Source organism: Taudactylus pleione, unplaced genomic scaffold (genome assembly GCF_031769625.1).
Source record: "Taudactylus pleione unplaced genomic scaffold, aTauple2 ptg000089l, whole genome shotgun sequence".
In the NCBI taxonomy this organism is placed as follows: domain Eukaryota; kingdom Metazoa; phylum Chordata; class Amphibia; order Anura; family Myobatrachidae; genus Taudactylus; species Taudactylus pleione.
In genome coordinates this window covers 11191589-11213013 of record NW_028284491.1, presented here as the reverse complement: position 1 = coordinate 11213013, position 21425 = coordinate 11191589, and the positions used below count along the sequence as shown (strand labels likewise).

Here is a 21425-nt window from a genome sequence, read left to right as displayed (position 1 = left end):
AATATTGCCAAGATAGCTAGAAGAGGACATTCTGCCCAGATCAGAATGTTTGCCACTTCCCTCATGGCTGCCCGACTTTGCGTGCCACCCTGATGATTGAGATAGGCTACTGTTGTTGCATTGTCAGGCTGGATCTGGACCGGCCTGCCTTGGAGAAGGTCCTGTGCCAGGATGAGCGCTCTATACAGCACGAAGCTCCAGGATGTTTATGGGCAGGTGATTTTCTCGATTTGTCCATCTTCCCTGAAAGGTATCCCCCATCCGCGAAGACTGGCATCCGTGGTGAGGAGCACCCAATTTGGAATCCAGAATGGGCGTCCTTTGTACAGATGAGACTTTTGTAGCCACCACGAAAGAGCCAAACCTCCAGAGTGAGAAGGATCCTCTGGGACCGTATTAGATGATACTGGCCATTCCACCGGGAGAATCAATTGTTGCAGAGGCCTGTAGTGGAACTGAGCATATTCCACCATGTTGAAGGTGGATACCATTGACCCAGTACCTGCATCGCTGATAGAATGGATACCCTTCACTTGCGGAGCAATTTGCGCACTCGCAATAATAGGGCCAAAATCTTGTCCCCTGGCAGAAACACAGAATCCAGTAGTGCCCCCCCAGATGTACCATCCGCTGTATTGGAGAAAGGGAGGACTTCTAATTGATGATCCAGGCGTGTGTCTATAGGCAGGCAATGGTCAGTTGGAGATGGTGTTTTAACACAGCTGGTGACTGTGCCAATATCAGAAGGTCATCTAAGTATGGCAGTATTCTAACTCCCTGACGTGTGAGGTGGGCCGTCATAACTGCCATTATTTTGGGGACGACCCGAGGGGCCATTGATAGACAAAAGGGCAGTGCCTGAAATTGGTAATGATGTTGCAGGACAGCAAACCGTGGAAATTGTTGGTGGGATGGCATAATAGGCACATGCAGATACGCATCCTGAAGCCAGGGAAGCCATAAAATCCCCAGGTTCCATTGTCAGAATAAATTGACCGAAGAGTCTCCATACGGAACTTGGGTACACAGATAAACTTGTTGAGGGTTTTCAGATTTAGGCCCGTATTCAATTTGAGGCGAAAAGTCCAGACTTTTCGGCTGTTTTCCAGGTGGAAAAGTATCGCGCAAGTGCCCAATATTCCCCATAGTCAATTTAAAAGGACGCGAAAACGGTACCCGGCGAAACTTTGATCAGGAAATTATCCAGGCACCCCCCTAAAGCTGTCCAGACATGTGGGATCACTATGGAGTACCCCCGTTTTGCATGCAGAAGGAAAGTAGGGTTATTAAATAGCCGCAGCAGGTACATAAATGCGGCTTTAAAGTAGGTGAGCATTTAGCAATTTTTGGGGGTAAAAATAACTATGCCCATCAAATTTGGGGTACATGGAAATGGGTGCAAGCATATTTTTAAGTTTAAAAATTCTTAAAGAAATGTACCTGCCGCTACTCGCCGCAATGAAGAAAATACCTGCTGCATACTTCCGAAGCCTTCTGGAATCTATTTCGGTACTTTAGGATGTGTTCCCACATTTATTTATTTTTTTAACCCCAAAATTTTAAAAAAATTGGGGTATCCATTTTTTTAAACACAGATTGTTTTTAGGGGGCATTTCCAAGGGTGCAGGCTATTTTTTTTCCTAACCCTGCACCCCTAAACCCCATTTCTGCACTTTTTTTCACCAGCTAAAGGCTGGAGAAAAATTATCCGCGTTTTTTACATTGACTTTTCGCACCGGTGAAAAGTCAATGTAATTGAATACGGGGATAATTGAAATGGCGAAAATGACTTTTCACCTCAAATTGAATACTGCCCTTAGAATAGGGCGATGAGACCCATTTGGTTTCTGAAACATAAACAGATTGGTATAATAACCCTTTCCTTTTGAACCACAGGAACTGGGATCATCACCCTGCCTGCAACAGGGAGTAAATGGCCTCCTGGAGGGCCAAGGCCTTGATAGAATCTGATGGGGGAGTTGTACAAAAAAACTTCTGGGGAGGAGCCTCTGGAAGGTGAGGGCATACCCCTGTGACACCACTGCTTGGACCCAGGGATCTGTAAAATTAAGAAGTCGGCCTACCACCCTGGAGTCCCCCAGGAGGCCCGCAACATCAGGCGGAGAGTTTGTCGTCCGCCCAAGACCTCTTCGTTTGCGACTTGGTGATCCTGCGAGAACTAGACGGTCGGGAGAAAGGCTGTCCTTTTGCTCTTCCCTGAGGACGAAAGGACTGAAAAGAGGACTGTCTAGGCTTTGATGTAGTTGTTGATGGCAGACCTACAGATCTTGAGGCTGCCATAGTAGCCACTCTCTTATCCAAATCTGCTCCAAATAGTATGTTTCCAAAAAAAGGCAGAGATCCAAAGCCTTTTTGGATCCCGCATCTGCTTTCCAGGACCTTAACCAAAGTGCTCTATGAGCAACAGCGGAAGCTGCCGATGCTTTAGAAGCCAGAAGTCCAGCATCTATTGCAGCTTCTCCCAAATAGGAGGCCACTTCCCGTATGTGGGAGATATATGTCAGCTGTTCTCTGGTAGCATTTGATACAGTCTTCCAATGCCCCCGTCCATTTTTCAACAGCCTTGGATACCCAGGTCGCAGCCATAGCCGGCCGTGTAACAGCTTCAGACAATGAAAATTATTTAAGACAGGTTTCAAGCCTTCTATCTGTGGGATCCTTAAGGGAAGATGCGGACGGTATAGGCAACGTAGCGCTCCTGACTAAATGTGTCACATGAGCATCCACAGTAAGAGGGACTTCTCACTTAGTACATTCGGTAGGTGGGAAAGGATACAAAGATGCTAATCTTTCTGTAACATGGAACTGTTTATCAGGAGTACTCCCTGCTTCTCCTATAAGTTCAGTGAGCTGCTCAAACTTAGGAAACTAAACACCAGAAGGTGGTAAAAGCTGAAACACTGGAGCCTTAAGGCTGGGAGCTGGCTCAACATCCTCTGTATTTAGGATTAATTTGACCGCCCTCACCAAAGAGTGACACTGTAGAAGGATGGTCCTCCTCTCCCGAGATAAATCCTGAAGAAGAACACTGCGCATCATTGATTCCTTTGATGATGCCTCAGAATCTACAAGCTGGACGGACTGACAAGATGATACTGTCCACTTGGTCTGTTTGCCTGCAACATTTGTTGAAACGCAGCAGCTGACTGAGCGTACTCTGACTTAAGAGGGCATAAACATTCATCCAGCAGGGATGTATGGGGGGGCAAACATAGCAGGCTGGAACTGCTATGGGTACCCCATTATGGGAGGCGGTGTGGGAGCAGACAAACAGTCCACTAGCTGCATCATAACCTGAGACAAGGAGGACACCAAAGATGGCTCCTGTACAGGAGCTGGTAAACTGGACTGGTGAGGTGGTTCTTTATAAAAAAAATAGCACACAAATCATCCTGTATAAACTCTTGAGGGGACAAACCCGCCACACAACTTTTACATGAAACCAGCACCGGGGGCTCAGCCTCCTGTTTACCCTTACTTTTAGACATAATAAATAAGTGTAAATGTGACTACCTTCACAAGTATCAATTAAATGTGAAGTACAATTGAGAGAGAAAAAAAATTCCCCACACACCTGTAGCAAAGGGTTGAGGAGAAATAGTAGTGATAGTTATAACTGACCGTACAAAAAATAAAGGCAGTAACAACACAGCAGAGCTAGCATAAGTCACATACAATGCATACAAAATATTTGCAATGGGCTCCGAATCAACTACTTAAAAACACAAGGTTTGGTAGGATTGAGCACTGTATAACCTGGCCTTTGAGGAGAGGTATACAGGGAGACTAGGCCCAAAACCTTCTGAGACCAGCAGCTCCTGCAGAACACTGACAAGTGGTCACTGGGAGTCTCATATAAAGAGGAGGGTAGGAGGAGCAACCCAGATGCGGGAAAACCTTGGATGGATCGCAGTCTGGGCTGGGGGGAAGGGCTGCCAGGGAGAGCCTTCCTCCCCTATGCTGCATTAATCCCTGGTGCGCTGGTATACTGTAGCACCACGGCTACTACCTTCCCGGGCGCCAGACAATCATGCCCAGGTGGTCTTAGTGGGGGAGCAGACACACCGGTCGCCCCACTACAGCAACCTCCGGCAGATCTCCACTCAGTTTCCCGCGAGTGCCTTACATGCATCTCCGTGTACCCGGCCAACAGTACTGCGTCCCAGCATCGCCGCTAGCCCAACTCTGCTGGTGCGTGCCGAAATCACCAGTCCGGTTACTGGTGTTACGGCATAGTTAGATGGAGCAGCAGCATAAAAAAACTGAGTGCCTGTGGCCAGGGGTGGGGTATATGTGGAGGAGGACCAGAGGCAACCTGGAAGCTGAAAGCTTAGCTGTTTGGTGCCTGGATCACTTCAACCACATTTCCCCATGGTATCCCTGTGGACCCTCTATGGACCCTGCAGAAGAAAGAAAAGTAGCACACAGCTCCCAGGGTTTGACTGAGTGTTGAGGAAAAGGATACAAGGATATTAGAAAAGGCATGTCACATGTTTATGAAGTACTCCAACGGTGAAGTAAAAAGTTGATGAATTCCATATCACCAACAATATCTTAGCTGAAATCACCCAAATTGTACACGGGGACAAACGGACATAATCTACAGAAATAGCACCAACACTTTCCAGCAGAACTGGTTCAGCAGCTGAACAGGCCGTCTTCACCTAGGTGTGAAGTTCTAGAAGTAAAATCTTTAAAATCCGCATTTGTCTCACCATTTTGTGTATAACTATGATTTGTAGAATGAACAGAGCTAGGAAGACAACAGGCAGCTCATTATGTGGTTGTGTTAGGCCTGGAAACACTTAAGGCCAAATTTGATGCAGGGAAATGTCCCTCATCTTTAATCAGTGCCCTGTGTTTAATAGAAAGAATGGGCAGCAAACAAAGACTTGTTCGCAGAATAAAACATTACACAGATAAGAGGACCAGGGAGCCAGTGTGTGACATCTCAGAAATGGAACACATGAAAGTGCAAAAGACAGTATAAACAGAGACAAACTATAATCACATTCACATTGTTACATTGCATGAAATTCAAACCACTCTAATCAGTGTCTTCCACATACTGCAGAGAATTCTTACCTGGTTTCCTCACAAATTGCCCCAAACATATCCTCTCCCTTGACTAGGGAAAGGGCTACTTCTGCTGCCTTGTGCTTTGCTGCCTTCTTGCTGGGTCCTTGACCTAGAGGAAAGGAGGAACATTAGGAACAAACAGCTAAAGTTGCCCAGAGTTCTGGATATGTACCCTTACCTGAGACAACATGTCACCTCCGAGACGTCACTTTATACACTCACTAAGCCTCTGTCCAAAAACACTGACAAATTTGTGGCCTCAAAGGACATTATATAACAGAGTCTAGGATTAATCCAGTATTCAGGAGAACAGGATATCCCTGAACAAACACGTCAAGATTACTAGAGCAAATACACATGAAAATGCAGTCACATGAGAATATATTTACAACTATCAATTACATTTAAACCATCATTGTATGAAAGACTTTATTTTATAAAAATAACAGCAGGTTCTCAACCAGTGTCAGGATTAGAATCAGATCTCCAAAGGCTCTAAGGGGGGAATTAAATTGTTTAGCCCCATCTAATGTGAAGGGAGCTATTCAACTGTCTGTGCCGCTGGGTGAGAGCGCCGTATTGCGGAATTCCCTCCCAGAGTCAGGTTTTTGGATGCCCTAACCACATTGTGCCAGGCTTTTTGGGCACCTTAACAGTCTCTTCAGATGGGATTAACTGCTCTACATTGCTAATCCCCAGCATTTTGGGCACATCTGCGATAGTGATGGGTACCCATGTCCAGTTGCATAATCAAATGAATAACTAAAGTCACTGTAGACATATACCGCCTCATACCATCTCCATCATTTTCTACTACAATGAAGGGAAACTATTTAAACATAGGACTAGCAATGCATTAACAGACAAGACGGGGGTGAGCTGGCCTAATGTCCCATAACCCTACAAAATACCCTGCAACAAATATGAGCACAACGCCAGCACAGGACCTATTACTGTCACAACTAGCAGCACGGCCATTATAACAGACCTATCACCAGGGGCATACTGGCCAGCTGGCACATGCTAGAAGTGTCGATGGCCTGATGATCCTGTCCGGAAGCTCCACTGGCATTCTGAGACTGGAGAGTGCCATGAGGTAACACCCCTGTGACTCACGACACCCCCCCCCCAATGATGTTTGACCATGCCCCCATGTGTAGCCACACTCTTTTGCACATGCACACAAAGAATGCCAGGACCAATTCTTGCTCCAGCTGATCCATCATAACAAATTTATTTAGCCTCTTGGTATATTATATATACTGTAACATTTCCGAGTGTTACAAGCTATAACAAACAAATCAGACAAGACTACATGAAGGAGCTGGAGGCTGCAGGTTAAGGTGTGGATGGCTGCATGTGGCCCTTAAGAGTGTGTTGCCCATAACTGCACCTTAATATTTCCTATTCTTCGGTCACTTAGTACAGGGATGATATCATGTTTGTATGGAGAGGTACGGTTTCAGATTTGAAAGATTTCTGTGAAAAACTCAACGATAATAATAGAAATATACGTCTAACGTTTGACATTAGTAGGTCGCAGGTACATTTTCTGGACCTTACTGTATACTTGAAAGATAAGACGATACACACGAAGGGCTATACAAAACCTACCGACTCAAATAGTTATATTCCCTACACTAGTAACCATCATCCTAATTGGCTGAAGGGTATTCCTAAAGGCCAATTTTTAAGATTAAAGAGGAACTGCAGTGAAGGAGGACATTTAAAAACACAGATTTCAAATATGAGTGAGAGATTTATTAAAAAGGGTTATGAATTGAAATCAGTTAAGGAAGCAGAAGAAGAAGTTTTATTGATGGATAGGAATATTGTTTTAAGGAAAGATATAAAAAAACAACAAAAAAATATTGAGTGGGCTTTTAATGCAGAATATAGGAAAATAGAAAAAATAATTAAGAAACACTGGGGGATCTTATTAAAAGATCCGGTTTTGAAAGATACGATTACTTCCATTCCAATGTTCATATATCGGAAAGCACCCAATCTAAAAGATACTTTGGTGAGAAGTAATTTACCATCTAAGAATTCTAACCCCATCCGCACAAAAGGATTCCATAGATGTGGATTGTGTGTGGCCTGTAAGACTATTCCATCATCAAATATGAAAACGACTAATTTTGCAGTAAAAGGAAAAGAGTATAAAATTAATGACTTCATTACATGCCACACGACAAATGTGGTGTATTTGATTGAGTGTAGATGTGGTCTATTTTATGTGGGGCGAACATCGAGAGCCCTAAAGACTACATTGTCTGAACATTTACGGAACATAAAGGGCCTAGATACACATACTTTATCTAGTCATTTTAAGACATCCCATAGATGTTCAAATAAGGAATTAATAAGATTTATTGGAATCCAGAATATAAAGTGCAGTTGGAAGGATAGGGATTTAGAAGGTAACCTCGCTAGAGCAGAAATGAGGTGGATTTTTAATAGGTACATTAATACCGGGGGGTTTGAAAGCCGATTTTGAATTGAAATGGTTCTTAAATTAATGTTTTTTATCATGTACTTTGTTTTTATCTTAATTTTTGTGCACTTTAGATGAATATTGATATGCATATATGCTCTGTATATGTGTGAGAATGGACTTATTGTGCATTCATATATGCACACATTTCATTATATTATATATATTAGATTATGATATGTGTAATCTTAGATCTATTGTCATATTTGGGTTTTGTTATAACCAGTCATTTTTATACACTATTGCATTTTATGAAATTTCACTGTTTGATTATATATGCACTCATATTCACTTATATCCTTGAGTACTAAATTGGGATATATATTAGTATTGAATCGGCACTCGATTTATGATTCCTTGATGAAACTTTGGTATTTGCGTACCATTAATATGGAACGCAGTCCGGAATTTATGGGTGAGAGGAAGGTGATAGCCATCAACGCGATGATTGCGTTCCAGGAGTGTGGAACGCAAACCGGAACTTCCGGAGTGACGCACTTCCGGCCAACCATGCGGAGAGTATAGTAGATTCCTGTGAGACACGCGCCAAACTACTTTCCCCAGAGTTGGCGTCGGAGCTCAGACATCAGGGATTTTCTTTTTTCGGGCTGTTTGGGGAGTTTCAGAGCTCTCCCAATGACTTTGGATAAAAAAAAAGCGCCATATCCGGTTTGATCATGTGACCGGAGTGTCACAGACAGTGTATACTATAAATAGCCAGTTAATGTACACCTCTCATTAGACCTTGATAAAGATTTTGAATCGAAACGCGTTGGTTATGAGAGGTATACAGCACAACTAAGAGGATTTGGGGGGCAGTGGAATGTCACACTTCAAGTAAGGTATTTGGGGTATATAACTCTGGAGATTATTCTGGAAAGTCTCCATTGGAACCCCTTTTTTTGAAAAACAACTATACCTGGGGATTGTGCTTTCCTTTTTCCCCTACCTGGACTGTGTGCCTATTTATTTATTTTATCTTGAAGTTTTATATATTGAATTTTTGAATCCTGTATGTTTTTATATGAATTTATACGATTAAATATGAAAAGATTATTTCTGGCTGATTGACTTTGGATATATATTGGAGGAACCTTCTCCACACAAAGAAACCTTGATGTGCTTCATTTACATTTATTGAATGTGAGTTTTGGTACGTGTTGACCACCTATTGGAAAAAGATACCTTTTATATATTTTTCCCTACTCTGTTTGAAGTGAGTAGGGTATGTGTTACCCCCCTGATTATGAAACATTGTGTGCTGTGATTGAAAGATACCGTTCTAAGATTTCCACCACACTAACTTTATGTGAGTGTGGTACGTTATTACATTTTAAAGGATCTATCTTCTTTAAGACCTTCCATATAGAGAACTTATTACGTGCAAGATCTATATGTGAAAGACATATATGAACCCTCCTTATTTGAAACATTTCTACACATGTGTGTTCTTTTGTCCCTTTGTTGTCTTTCATGTAAGCGTGTATTTTGAAGAAGACACACCTTAAGAAAGTGACAAGTCTAAAGGATTTATATTGAGTATATCAATGTTTTCTAAGCGCTCTGATAACACCTAATTTCTTTAATTGTTTACATTATTTCTTGTATTTGGGCAAGACAAGGTGGAGTCTTTGGAGCTGCTATATATATATTTTTTTTTTTGATTGCGCCTTTTCTGTTCTGATAAACCCTTTTTCTTTGAACTTAGTACAGGGAGTACAGACGATGTGTTTGCCATTGTGCACGAGTGAGCAAAATAATATAGAATCCAGAAGCCAGGCAATCACTTCTAGGAACTAGATGTGTACCCATTACAAATTAGGCATTAGCAGTCATTATTTAGGTGCATCCGCTACCTAATTCCTGGGATATTTCATACTGATATATTGATTTCTAGTTTGAGGTTCTGTGACTGCAGACAAATGTACTACAGTACCCTTACTAGCATGGTGAAGTGAACTGTAACTCGTAGCAACCAAACAAAAATTAGCATTTACGGTAAAACAGAATTATAATACATAAGTGTAAATATTACATCAAATAATGTTGTGGCTAGTCATTAGCACTACTAGAAATGTTGCACAGGTCAAGAACACTAGAATGGGTTTAATCATTATATTACACAATTAATAAGGGGGTGATATGTGTTTTTGGCACTCCAGCCATGATTCTTGTATTATGTACAAAAATCTAAAAAAGGAGTAAATATAGGCAAAAGATGCATATGAACCACTTGGAGAAGTTACACTTCTATCCAGTATAGAGGGGCTGACTGTCTGCGTTACCCTTTATTTTCCTCACATTAAGAACTGACAAGCTACTTTTATGCTAATATTTACAGAGATGCATGTGGGCGGATTTTGCGCAGTTCTATATTGTGCATGCTACAACCAATGCACTCTTACTCATCTCCGTCCCAACTTCACTTGTGCTTGTCAGAGGCGTAACTGCCTGGTAGCAGCATACAATGGCTACAGTTACTGAGGGTGTATTGGGGCATACAGACTGATTTGTGGGCTATGCCAAGTTGTATGTTCGCAGAAGTCGGTCTCATTTCAGACAGATCTCTTGCTCTAGAGCAGGGATGGGGAACCTCAGGCCCGGGGGCCGTATAAGGCCCTCAGAATCATTTGGTCTGGCCCTCTGTTTTTTTTCTGCTAGCCTCATCTGGCTAGCAGGGTGCCTAGAATGGCACCCTGCATCCAGAATCTATGCAGCAGTGTCCTTCGGAAGCTTCAGACGGTCACACCACTGCCCTTACAGCTCCCCGGAGCATCCTCAAGATGCTCTGGGAAGTGCTGTAATCATTGGCGATTGTGGCCCCGTCTCCTTTTGACATCACACGGAGGGGCATGGCCTGCACCGGACACTCGAATAATTATATATATATATATATATATATATATATATATATATATATATATATATATATATATATAAATATATATATGCTCTAGAGGGACAATACATAACATAGATGCATGGAACTCAGCATGAATATCCGCATTTAGTTCTGCATGCGCAGTGCCAGTGTGATTGCCGCCAACTTGCATGCAATTGTGTGCGCTAAATGTTTTCTTCTTTATAGGTAAAGAACAGAGAATAAGGCAACAATGGTTTTATTGAACCTGCTCTTCCCACTTAGAATGACTCCTCATACATAGAATACATTACATTTGTTTGGTCAAATATTTATATATTTAAGGCTGCAAACAATTGCAACTCTGAAAAGGACTATGTAACTCTAAATATACTGTAAAGTGTTCACATCCTATATAAATAAAAAGGGATTCATTTAGAGTTACTGTAATGATTTTTGTGATTGAAAATAGCAAACCGCTATTTAACCAGGTCAATGCAATTGCAATAATGTAATACAAAATAATAATAGACAACTCCATGACTCTTTTACACAACAGGCTGTAAAGAGGAACAGTTGGGTAGACTATATGATCTTGTTATTAAAGCTTGAAAAGAAACAAAAAAAAAAAAAAGGCTTGAAACCACTTCCACAGCCCAGACAATTGGCCAGTGGTACAGAACATTTCACCTTTAACACAGGATGGATGATTCAAGGAACTGACCAGTGCAGTTGATGTCTCCAACAGATACACGAAAGGTAAAGTTGGGTTGATGAGCTTGTCCCTCAGCTTTGAGTAGGTCATATACAGGGGTCTTTCCTACCCGAGTGCCATACTCCTGAAGTAAGCTGATAGGGGTCTTCCCAGGACTCAACGCCAGCATCTGCTCTACACTGCACAAACAAAGAAAAATAAAATGAACATAGTACAGTGCTTGGGATAATGGATACAGAAGATGAAGGGGAATCCGCATTAAATATAATGTGCATTGATGTATAGAGTACAATAAGGTCATGGCTTTTGAGCATGCATTGACTGGTAATAACATAATGAAGCCTGTTACTCTATATAATAAAAGGCAACAGAGAGCACAATTTAATGATACTGAGAGGACTGTAGGAAGTAAACTGTAGTTGAGCACCAATGGCAATATTACATATATATTGATGGGGAACAATGCTCAATGCCGTAGGCTGCTGCAAAAAGTATAAGTGAGTTAGTACACACTGCAACTTTTATTGCATTTGCCAATTTGTACTGAAGTCATGTAGGCCTACATGAAAGCGGGAAATAAATTGTTCAAGTGTATTCCATGTCTGCAGCCTGTGCTCATTTAAACTTGTTTCCAACCTCTGTCCTATCAGCCTAGGTTTAAGGATATACATGGTTGGGCATAAATGTCTACATCAAAATGACTAAAGTGACCTGTGCTCATACATGGATAACCTTGAAACCTGAACTGTTAGGATAGGACCAAGTTTAGGAACCACAGCATAAATTTTATACATTAAAAATGTGTGGCGTGCACAACGAGGGTTCTCAATACAGTACCAGCTTGTAAATAATAAGACACATTGCAGCCTATCATTGCACATATTGGGATTCATTTTATGTTAGACGTACATTTTATTTTTGTGCAAGATAAGCATTTTTGAACTGTACAATTACACAACATACTTAGGGGCTGATTCACTACCGCACGCAACTGCGTATCCAATAGTGATTACGCACACAGTTCAACTGCGATAGCATGCTAATACATTGTGATCGCTATTCCCTCGCAGCACTACATAAGGACGCCCACTTTACTCAGCACACATCCGTAATGTTTAACAAGACTGCAAAACCATCGGTACAATCGCAGCCTCACGCACGCTTGCACAAGCCCTGACCTTACTCAGAAATTGCTAAAAACCACACACGCTATGAGACCTCAGGCTGCGTATGCCATCGCAGTGGATAATTTATGCTGCCCTTGCAATGGCGTTGAAAGCACTGGAACGCCTGCGTTCACCAGACCAACCCCCCGTCACACGACAGACTGTGTAATGCTCCCCAACTCATACTATATGCAATGGCAGACTGTGTAATGCTCCCCAACTCATACTATGTGCAACTACAGACTGTGTAATGCTCCCCAACTCATACTATGTGCAACGACAGACTGTGTAATGCTCCCCAACTCATACTATGTGCAACTACAGACTGTGTAATGCTCCCCAACTCATACTATGTGCAACTACAGACTGTGTAATGCTCCCCAACTCATACTGTCTGTCGTTGCACATTGTGTAATGTTTCCCAACTCATTATGTGCAATGCTCCCCAACTCATACTATGTGCAACGACAGACTGTAATGCTCCCCAACTCATACTATGTGCAACGACAGACTGTAATGCTCCCCAACTCATACTATGTGCAACTACAGACTGTGTAATGCTAGTCTGTGTAATGCTCCCCAACTCATACTATGTGCAACTACAGACTCTAATGCTCCCAACTCATACTATGTGCAACTTACAGACTGTGTAATGCTACCCAACTCGTACTGTCTGTCGTTGCACATAGTATGAGTTGGGGAGCATTACACAGTCTATCGCTGCACATAGCATGAGTTGGGGAGCATTAAGCTGTCTGTCCTTGCACATAGTATGAGTTGGGGAGCATTACACAGTCTATCGCTGCACATAGCATGAGTTGGGGAGCATTAAGCTGTCTGTCCTTGCACATAGTATGAGTTGGGGAGCATTACACAGTCTGTCGTTGCACATAGTATGAGTTGGGGAGCATTACACAGTCTGTCGTTGCACATAGTATGAGTTGGGGAGCATTACACAGTCTGTCGTTGCACATAGTATGAGTTGGGGAGCATTACACAGTCTGTCGTTGCACATAGTATGAGTTGGGGAGCATTACACAGTCTGTCGTTGCACATAGTATGAGTTGGGGAGCATTACACAGTCTGTCGTTGCACATAGTATGAGTTGGGGAGCATTACACAGTCTGTCGTTGCACATAGTATGAGTTGGGGAGCATTACACAGTCTGTCGTTGCACATAGTATGAGTTGGGGAGCATTACACAGTCTGTCGTTGCACATAGTATGAGTTGGGGAGCATTACACAGTGTTGATCCCCAACTCATACTATGTGCAACAACACTGTGTAATGATCCCCAACTCATACTATGTGCAACATTACACAGTGTTGTTGCACATAGTATGAGTTGGGGAGCATTACACAGTGTTGTTGCACATAGTATGAGTTGGGGAGCATTGCACAGTCTGTCATTGCACATAGTATGAGTTGGGAAGCATTGCACAGTCTGTCATTGCACATAGTATGAGTTGGGGAGCATTACAGTGTTGTTGCACATAGTATGAGTTGGGGAGCATTACAGTGTTGTTGCACATAGTATGAGTTGGGGAGCATTACACAATGTTGTTGCACATAGTATGAGTTGGGGAGCATTACACAATGTTGTTGCACATAGTATGAGTTGGGGAGCATTACACAGTGTCGTTGCACATAGTATGAGTTGGGGATCATTACACAGTGTCGTTGCACATAGTATGAGTTGGGGAGCATTACACAGTGTTGTTGCACATAGTATGAGTTGGGGAGCATTGTACAGTCTGTCATTGCACATAGTATGAGTTGGGGAGCATTGCACAGTCTGTCATTGCACATAGTATGAGTTGGGGAGCATTACAGTGTTGTTGCACATAGTATGAGTTGGGGAGCATTACAGTGTTGTTGCACATAGTATGAGTTGGGGAGCATTACAGGTTTGTTGCACATAGTATGAGTTGGGGAGCATTACAGTGTTGTTGCACATAGTATGAATTGGGGAGCATTACACAGTGTTGTTGCACATAGTATGAGTTGGGGAGCATTACACAGTGCCGTTGCACATAGTATGAGTTGGGGAGCATTACACAGTGCCGTTGCACATAGTATGAGTGGGGGAGCATTACACAATGTTGTTGCACATAGTATGAGTTGGGGAGCATTACACAATGTTGTTGCACATAGTATGAGTTGGGGAGCATTACACAATGTTGTTGCACATAGTATGAGTTGGGGAGCATTACACAGTGTCGTTGCACATAGTATGAGTTGGGGAGCATTACACAGTGTCATTGCACATAGTATGAGTTGGGGAGCATTACACAGTGCCGTTGCACATAGTATGAGTTGGGGAGCATTACACAGTGCCGTTGCACATAGTATGAGTTGGGGAGCATTACACAGTGCCGTTGCACGTAGTATGAGTGGGGGAGCATTACACAATGTTGTTGCACATAGTATGAGTTGGGGAGCATTACACAATGTTGTTGCACATAGTATGAGTTGGGGAGCATTACACAGTGTCGTTGCACATAGTATGAGTTGGGGAGCATTACACAGTGCCGTTGCACATAGTATGAGTTGGGGAGCATTACACAGTGCCGTTGCACATAGTATGAGTTGGGGAGCATTACACAGTGCCGTTGCACATAGTATGAGTTGGGGAGCATTACACAGTCTAGCGTTGCACATAGGTATGAGTTGGGGAGCATTACACAGTGTCGTTGCATAGTATGAGTGTGTGAAGGGGGATGGGGTGTTGTGTTTCATCATGAAGCCTTTCATTACACATATGAGAGCATAAGCATTATGCATACTGCCTGTCATTGTACATAGTATGAGCATGGGTGTCTGTGAGCCGGACCATTATAGAGCCTGCAGCGCTGCTCTGCATATAGTAGAAGTTAGTGGAGGGATTATAAAGCCTGTCACTACACATCGCATGAATACTGGGGGCAGGTAGTATGAATGGAGGGTGCAGGACCCGTATACAGCAGCCTGTGTATACAGAGAGTATGGATGATAGTGATAAGTAATTGTCACTGTGCAGCCAGGATAATACAATAACACAGCCTGCTGTCACTGCATGACCATGTACATGACATAGAAGGAGGAGGGGCGGCGCGCGGTGACACACAGAACTCACACCCAGCACCATCACGCTGCTCGCTGTACAGATAACGGGAAGGGCAACCCGGGGGGAGACTGCAGCTACTACCTGGGGCACCCGGAGCACGTCTGGTTCCCACAGTCCTCGGTCTCACTCATTCCCTCCTGCTCTCCGCTCTCCAGCAACAATGGCCGGGGCGGGAAGTAAGGCCGTGGGAGGTCATAGCTCCAGAGCCCACGGCATGCCGGGAGGTTTAGTCCCTACACCACACTTTACGTGACGTCCTCTACTTCCCAGACTACATTTCCCGGCATCCCACCCTCTCACAGCTCAGCCAATCATATCAAGTGTCAGCAGGAGCGCTCTGGCTCTACAAACCCATAAACCCTCACACAGGTTACTGTCTCTAAAGCGAGGTGATTACGGTGTACAAACCACGCCCACCATTCCACGTGCCTCCATATTATTCACCCGGGATTGGCCAAGTGTCTCCTTTTGACCACGCCTCATATCTTCCCTGCTAGGGGTGTAACTAGTTATGATTGGCCACGCTCCTTGCCTCCGATTGGCTGATGCAGATGACTGTTGGATGAGTCCTGAGGCTGCAGCAGGTGCAGAGCGAGCTGCAGGTATCGCCTGGCAATGAGGCTGCTGGACATGGAGGGTTCCCTGCTGAAATGGACCAACTACCTGACAGGTACTGCTGCTGTGCCATACATGAGTGTGCTATTTATGTGCTGGCTAATCATAGCTGCTGGCAGGGCTCTCATGCTGGGTTGAACCCCAAATAAACACTAGCGTCTCCTGGAGTGTTTTAGGACCACAGGATAAAAAAATAAATAAATATGTATGTTTATTATCTTTTATATACAAGGCACCACAAGCTCTCTTCTAACTAATGCATGCATGGCAATATTGGTTATATACAATTTCCATCTCACACAAGCCCATCATCACAATTAAATCACATCTCTAAAAATAAATAGTGATCGCTTCCCTGTAATAATATCACTGTTTGCAGGTTTTTGTTGTTGACTTCCTCACAAATAATTTGTGTTTATTTTGGTATCTCATTAATAAATGAGAAGATGATGATGATCTAGAATATGACAAGGAACTGATAAGTTATTGCCTGTCCCTGCCTAGCTGGCTAGGAGCATAATTACATATTGGTTATTATGGATCAGTTCATCTGGGTACACATCTATATAATCGTTGGGCCATTCTTTCTATTTTGACCCGTACATGCGATATCGCGAGAGTGTGTGCGCACCTTCCATCAAGTGTTGTCTGAAGAAAACTGGTGGAATAGCAGCATCGCATCTTATGTGCAGTTTAATATTCATACGATTCCGCTGAGATTGGACCAGAAGTGCAGTGTGTGTATACACCTCCACCGTTCCTGTGATTCTATCAGCAGCAGGGCTGCCTCTATGTGTGGTGCAAGCATTTTCTTTAGGTATTTTCGCAGTCGGGGATCCAAGGTCGCAAGCATAATTGTATAGGCGTGTATACGCGTATCGGCACTGTGGCCAGGACTTCCGATCGGGAGTGAAGTGAATTGAACCATCTCATCGAAAGAGTGATCGCGTAGGCGTGTACCCAGCTTTATTCAGCACAGAGTAGGCTTAAAGGCTTACATTGGACAAAAGAGCTGCTTTGGTATAATGTACAATGCAGCTTAATAATCTGTATTACCATGTGCTATAATTATACCTAGTAGTTTACCATAATATGAATAGTTAAATCTAAAATCCAGTCGTAATCAGGTTATGCACATGTGATTAGTTGATCTTAAATCCGATAAATATTTATTATGATAAATATTAATTAATTGAGATCAATATATGTATGCATTTACCAAATAGCTCATTCCAAATGTATATAATGTTTGAAATATGTAATTCCTTATGAATATCAAACCTAGAATAATAAAGGGCCTGATTCAGCTTGGATCGTAATTGCATCTGAGAGTCCCGATAGAACGCAGGTGCTAATACATGCAGCCACAACCTTATCTGTGCATAGAAGCGCCCACTGCTGCCTTCTCCCTTGCAAGCGCACACACAGACCAGTGTACACATTGGGAACATTGACCACTTGCGGCTATTCTGACTTGTCTCTTGTGCTGCTGAGGTGATCGCACAGGCTAAATTATGGACGCCCATTAAACCGTGTCCAAACAGTATGACACGCCTGCTTTCTCTTTCATCCACTAGGGGACACTGGAGGTGCTTACGCTGGGGTATAGAGGCGTGGATAGCTGGAGCTTGCACTTTAAAATTTAGAAGTGTGAAGCTCCTCCCACTCTATGCCCCACCAGCCCTCAGTTTAGAAAATGTGCCGTCGGAGCTGGTCACAATCTGCTGTGCTCCAGCAGGTCACATAATTATTTATTTCTTTTATTTTACACTATTATTTTTTTTTTTTTTTTACTATTTTAAAACATCTTTTACATTATTTTTCAAGTACCCTTCGCCACCTCTATAAAGGTGGGGTCCGGGTTACTGGCACCCTGTTAACCTCCTGGGTTACAGGAAGGAGTGTGCAGTGCTTCACCAAAAGCATCTGACAGCTCCTTACTGCCGCACACACACACAGCACAGACTGCCTCCAGGAAGCAGGGAGGAGAAGTGCTGTTCAGAAGAGCCATCCAGGGGAGCGCAGTGAGTACAGATCAATTGCACTTTCCCGACTCCTGCCCCGCCACCAGCGCTGAATTCAGAGAACGCTATAAGCGCTGCTCAATGTTTATGCTTATCCCCTCTCCCCGCTGATGAGCGCGACTAGCGGCTCCTTCTCAGCGGGGCTAGCGCAGGGGGGAGGTTATGACTGCAGCGTGGTGGCCATTTTCTAGTCCCTCGGACTTGAGGAAATAGGGGGCGGAGCCTAATAGCGCAGGCTCCCTATCTATTTAACGCGGCAGTAGCTGTTACAGCAGCGTGGGGGCTGCGTTTAACCTGTTGTTTGCCTGCATCTCTCCACCACAGGTAGTGTGCAGGCACATGCAGAAGGCTGATTCTCCTGTCTACATCCCTGGCAAGAGGCTGTGAGTAACACTGGGGTGTCAGTGCAGGGAATCTAATCTGTGGGAGGGGGTACCCCTTCCTCTGTGTCCCAACCAGCCTTCTGTTTTATTTCAAATCAGTGCTGTGTCTATTGTGTCTGGGTGACTGTTGTTTCGAACAGCCACCCAGACTGTTTGTGACTGTTTGTGGAACAAAACAAAAGCGGCTCAAAAGATGTTTGTCTGTTCTAAATGTAACAACAAACTATCTAAGCCGCATGCCACTGGGTCCACGTTATGTGATGCATGTATAACAATTGATCCACCGATGGCTATTTCTGATTCAGTTGCTCCGCCATGGGCCGCTGACATGGTAGGAGTTATGTCAGACTTAACGTCTGAGTTAGCTCAGGCACGTAAGTCTCAACCTCCCTGGGTGGCGGGGCTAACCAAGTCTCTAGACACCTTGGTACAGGTTATGGGCACTGCGGCATCCGCACCCTCCACTTCCTACCAGAGACCGAAGCTTACTCTGACGACTGTTATGCAGTCAGAGGAGTCGGAGGAAGAATTCCTTACTATGGAGGATACCGAAGAAGGGGAATTGGAGGTTGCATTACAGGACGAACCTCAGGAGTTAGAGTCCACCTCTCCCGGGGTGGAATCTTTAATTTTGGCGGTCAGAAAGACTCTCAATTTAGCTGAGGATATAATTCCTCCATCACAGGAGTTTGAATTATTTAACGAACAACCGAAGAGCTCTGCAGTTTTTCCGTTCTCGCAGCAACTTCAGCAACAGCTGTCGGTAGCTTGGAAACAGCCGGATAAGAGGTTCCAGATTCCGCGCCGGTTTTCATCTAGTTACCATGATGGAGAAGTGGGAAACCCCTCCTCCAGTAGATTCGTCTGTCTCCCGTCTCTCAAAGAAAACAGCACTCCCAGTACCAGGAGCTACAGTTCTAAAAGACCCGTCAGATCGTAAGTTGGAGACAACGCTAAGATCTATTTATACAGCAGCGGGTGCTCAACTCAGGCCCACACTTGTTACCGCTTGGGTTAACAAGGCTGTGGTTTCCTGGGCCGATCAATTGATTACAGGATTGGACTCAGGTAATTCCAGAGCAGAGTTACGTCTACTAGCAGAATCTGCAGTTTACATGGGAGAAGCTTCAAAGGATATCAGTCAGATTAGTGCTCGCATATCTGCTTCGGCGATTTCGGCCCGCAGAGCCCTCTGGCTACGCGCTTGGCAAGCGGACACAGAATCCAAGCGTGCGGTGGAAAGTCTACCATTCACTGGCGACATGCTGTTCGGCCGGAATTAGACAAATGGATATCCCAAGCCACAGGGGGTAAGTCTTCCTTCCTCCTGTCAGCTGCACTGGCTCCCAGAAGAATTTACACGGGACCTTCGTTTAATTCCTTTCGGGCGCCACATTCCTTTCATGGTAGGACCAGAGGTGCGCCCACGCAACCAAGAAGTGGCAGAGGTAGAGGTCGTCCACACGGTTGCCCGTAGACCAGAGCCTAAACTAGCTGAGAAACAAGTGGCATGACGGTCTTCCGTCCCACCTGGGGCCATCTGCAGTGGGAGGCCGTCTGCAAAGATTTGAACAAGTTTGGAACCAGACTTCTACAGAACCATGGATCCGAAGACTAATTACCCTGGGGTACCGAATAGATTTCGAGACCTCCCCTCCACCTCGGTTCTTCACTACAAGTCTGCCAATACAGGTAGAAAGAGCCAAGGTTCTACAGGAGGCTATCCAGTCTCTAGTAGTATCTTCTGTGATAGTTCCAGTTCCGGAACTTCAACGAGGTATGGGGTTTTACTCAAACCTGTTTGAAGTACCCAAGCCGGATGGCTCTGTCAGGTCCATCTTAAACCTAAAGTCTTTGAACCGGTATCTGAAGATGTATCGTTTCAAGATGGAGTATCTAAAGTCAGAAATAGCGAGCTTGGAAACAGGGGAGTTCCTATTATCCCTGGATATCAAGGACGCATATTTCCATGTTCCCATTTGGGAACCACACCAGGCTTTTCTGCGTTTCGCCATTTTGAAGGATCATTATCAATTTCGGGCATTGCCATTCGGGTTATCCTCGGCTCCCCGCATCTTCACCAAACTCATGTCAGTCATGATCGCTCTCCTTCGGTCATCAGGAGTGAACATAATACCATATTTGGATGATCTGTTACTCAAGGCTCCATCGGTGTCTCTTCTATCAGATCATGCCTTACTGACATATCACATTCTAATCCAACATGGTTGGATAATCAACTTCAAGAAGTAAAATCTCAATCCGTCCCAGAAACTTTTATTTCTGGGCATGATATTGGATACGAAATCTCAGAGGATTTTTCTTCCAACAGACAAGGCCAAGGATATCCGAGTGTTAGTTCAGCTGGTCCTCAAAACAAAGACTGTGTCAATGCTTCTTTGTCTGCGTCTCTTTGTGAAAATGGTAGCTGCTTTCGAGGCACTACAGTTCGGCGGGTTCCACTCCAGGGTGTTCCAGCTGGACCTGTTAGCACAGGGGTCAGGGTCTCACCTGTTCCTACATCGACAGATACGTCTGAACCCGGTTACCAGAGTAGCCCTTCTTTGGTGGACACAATCCAGCAATCTTTTAGCGGGAAAACTGTTCGGAATGTGGGACTGGATCATCGTAACCACGGATGCCAGCCTTCGTGGATGGGGCTCAGTAGTCCTCGATTATCACTTTCAGGGTCGATGGTCCCCTCTAGAACAGAAGTGGCCCATAAATGTGTTGGAACTCAGAGCGATTTACAATGCTCTGATAGAGGCAACAGAGTTGCTCAAGGCTTGTCCGGTAAGAGTTCAGTCCGACAACGCGACGGCTGTCACTTACATCAACCGCCAAGGAGGGACTAGGAGTCGCGTGGCTATGCGAGAGGTAACTCGGATCCTCCGGTGGGCCGAGAATCAGTCAATAATCCTGTCAGCGGTATTCATTCCGGGTGTGGACAACTGGGAAG

The 21425-nt window shown here is 44.1% G+C and overlaps 2 protein-coding genes across 4 annotated transcripts in view; one reads left to right on the top strand and one right to left on the bottom strand.

Annotated features, from left to right (window-relative positions):
* TARBP2 (TARBP2 subunit of RISC loading complex) overlaps positions 1 to 15693 on the bottom strand; it is a 58619-nt gene extending 42926 nt beyond the window's left edge. For 2 of the 3 annotated variants that reach the window (XM_088469175.1, XM_088469176.1), the window contains exons 1-3: positions 15526 to 15691; positions 11182 to 11351; positions 5107 to 5209 (exon numbers count right to left, since the gene is read on the bottom strand). In XM_088469175.1, the coding sequence (XP_088325301.1) occupies positions 5107 to 5209; positions 11182 to 11351; positions 15526 to 15575 (323 nt within the window). In that variant the 5' untranslated portion in view covers positions 15576 to 15691. Of the gene's footprint in view, positions 1 to 5106; positions 5210 to 11181; positions 11352 to 15525 lie in introns of all 3 variants that reach the window. The other variant, XM_088469174.1, reaches the window with a different exon arrangement.
* Positions 15694 to 15931: 238 nt separating this feature from the next.
* Positions 15932 to 21425, top strand: part of LOC148527367 (pleckstrin homology domain-containing family A member 3-like) — a 42947-nt gene continuing 37453 nt past the window's right edge. The window contains exon 1 of the mRNA XM_088469283.1: positions 15932 to 16114. Coding sequence (XP_088325409.1) covers positions 16060 to 16114 — 55 coding nt within the window. The 5' untranslated portion in view covers positions 15932 to 16059. The remainder of the gene's footprint in view (positions 16115 to 21425) is intronic.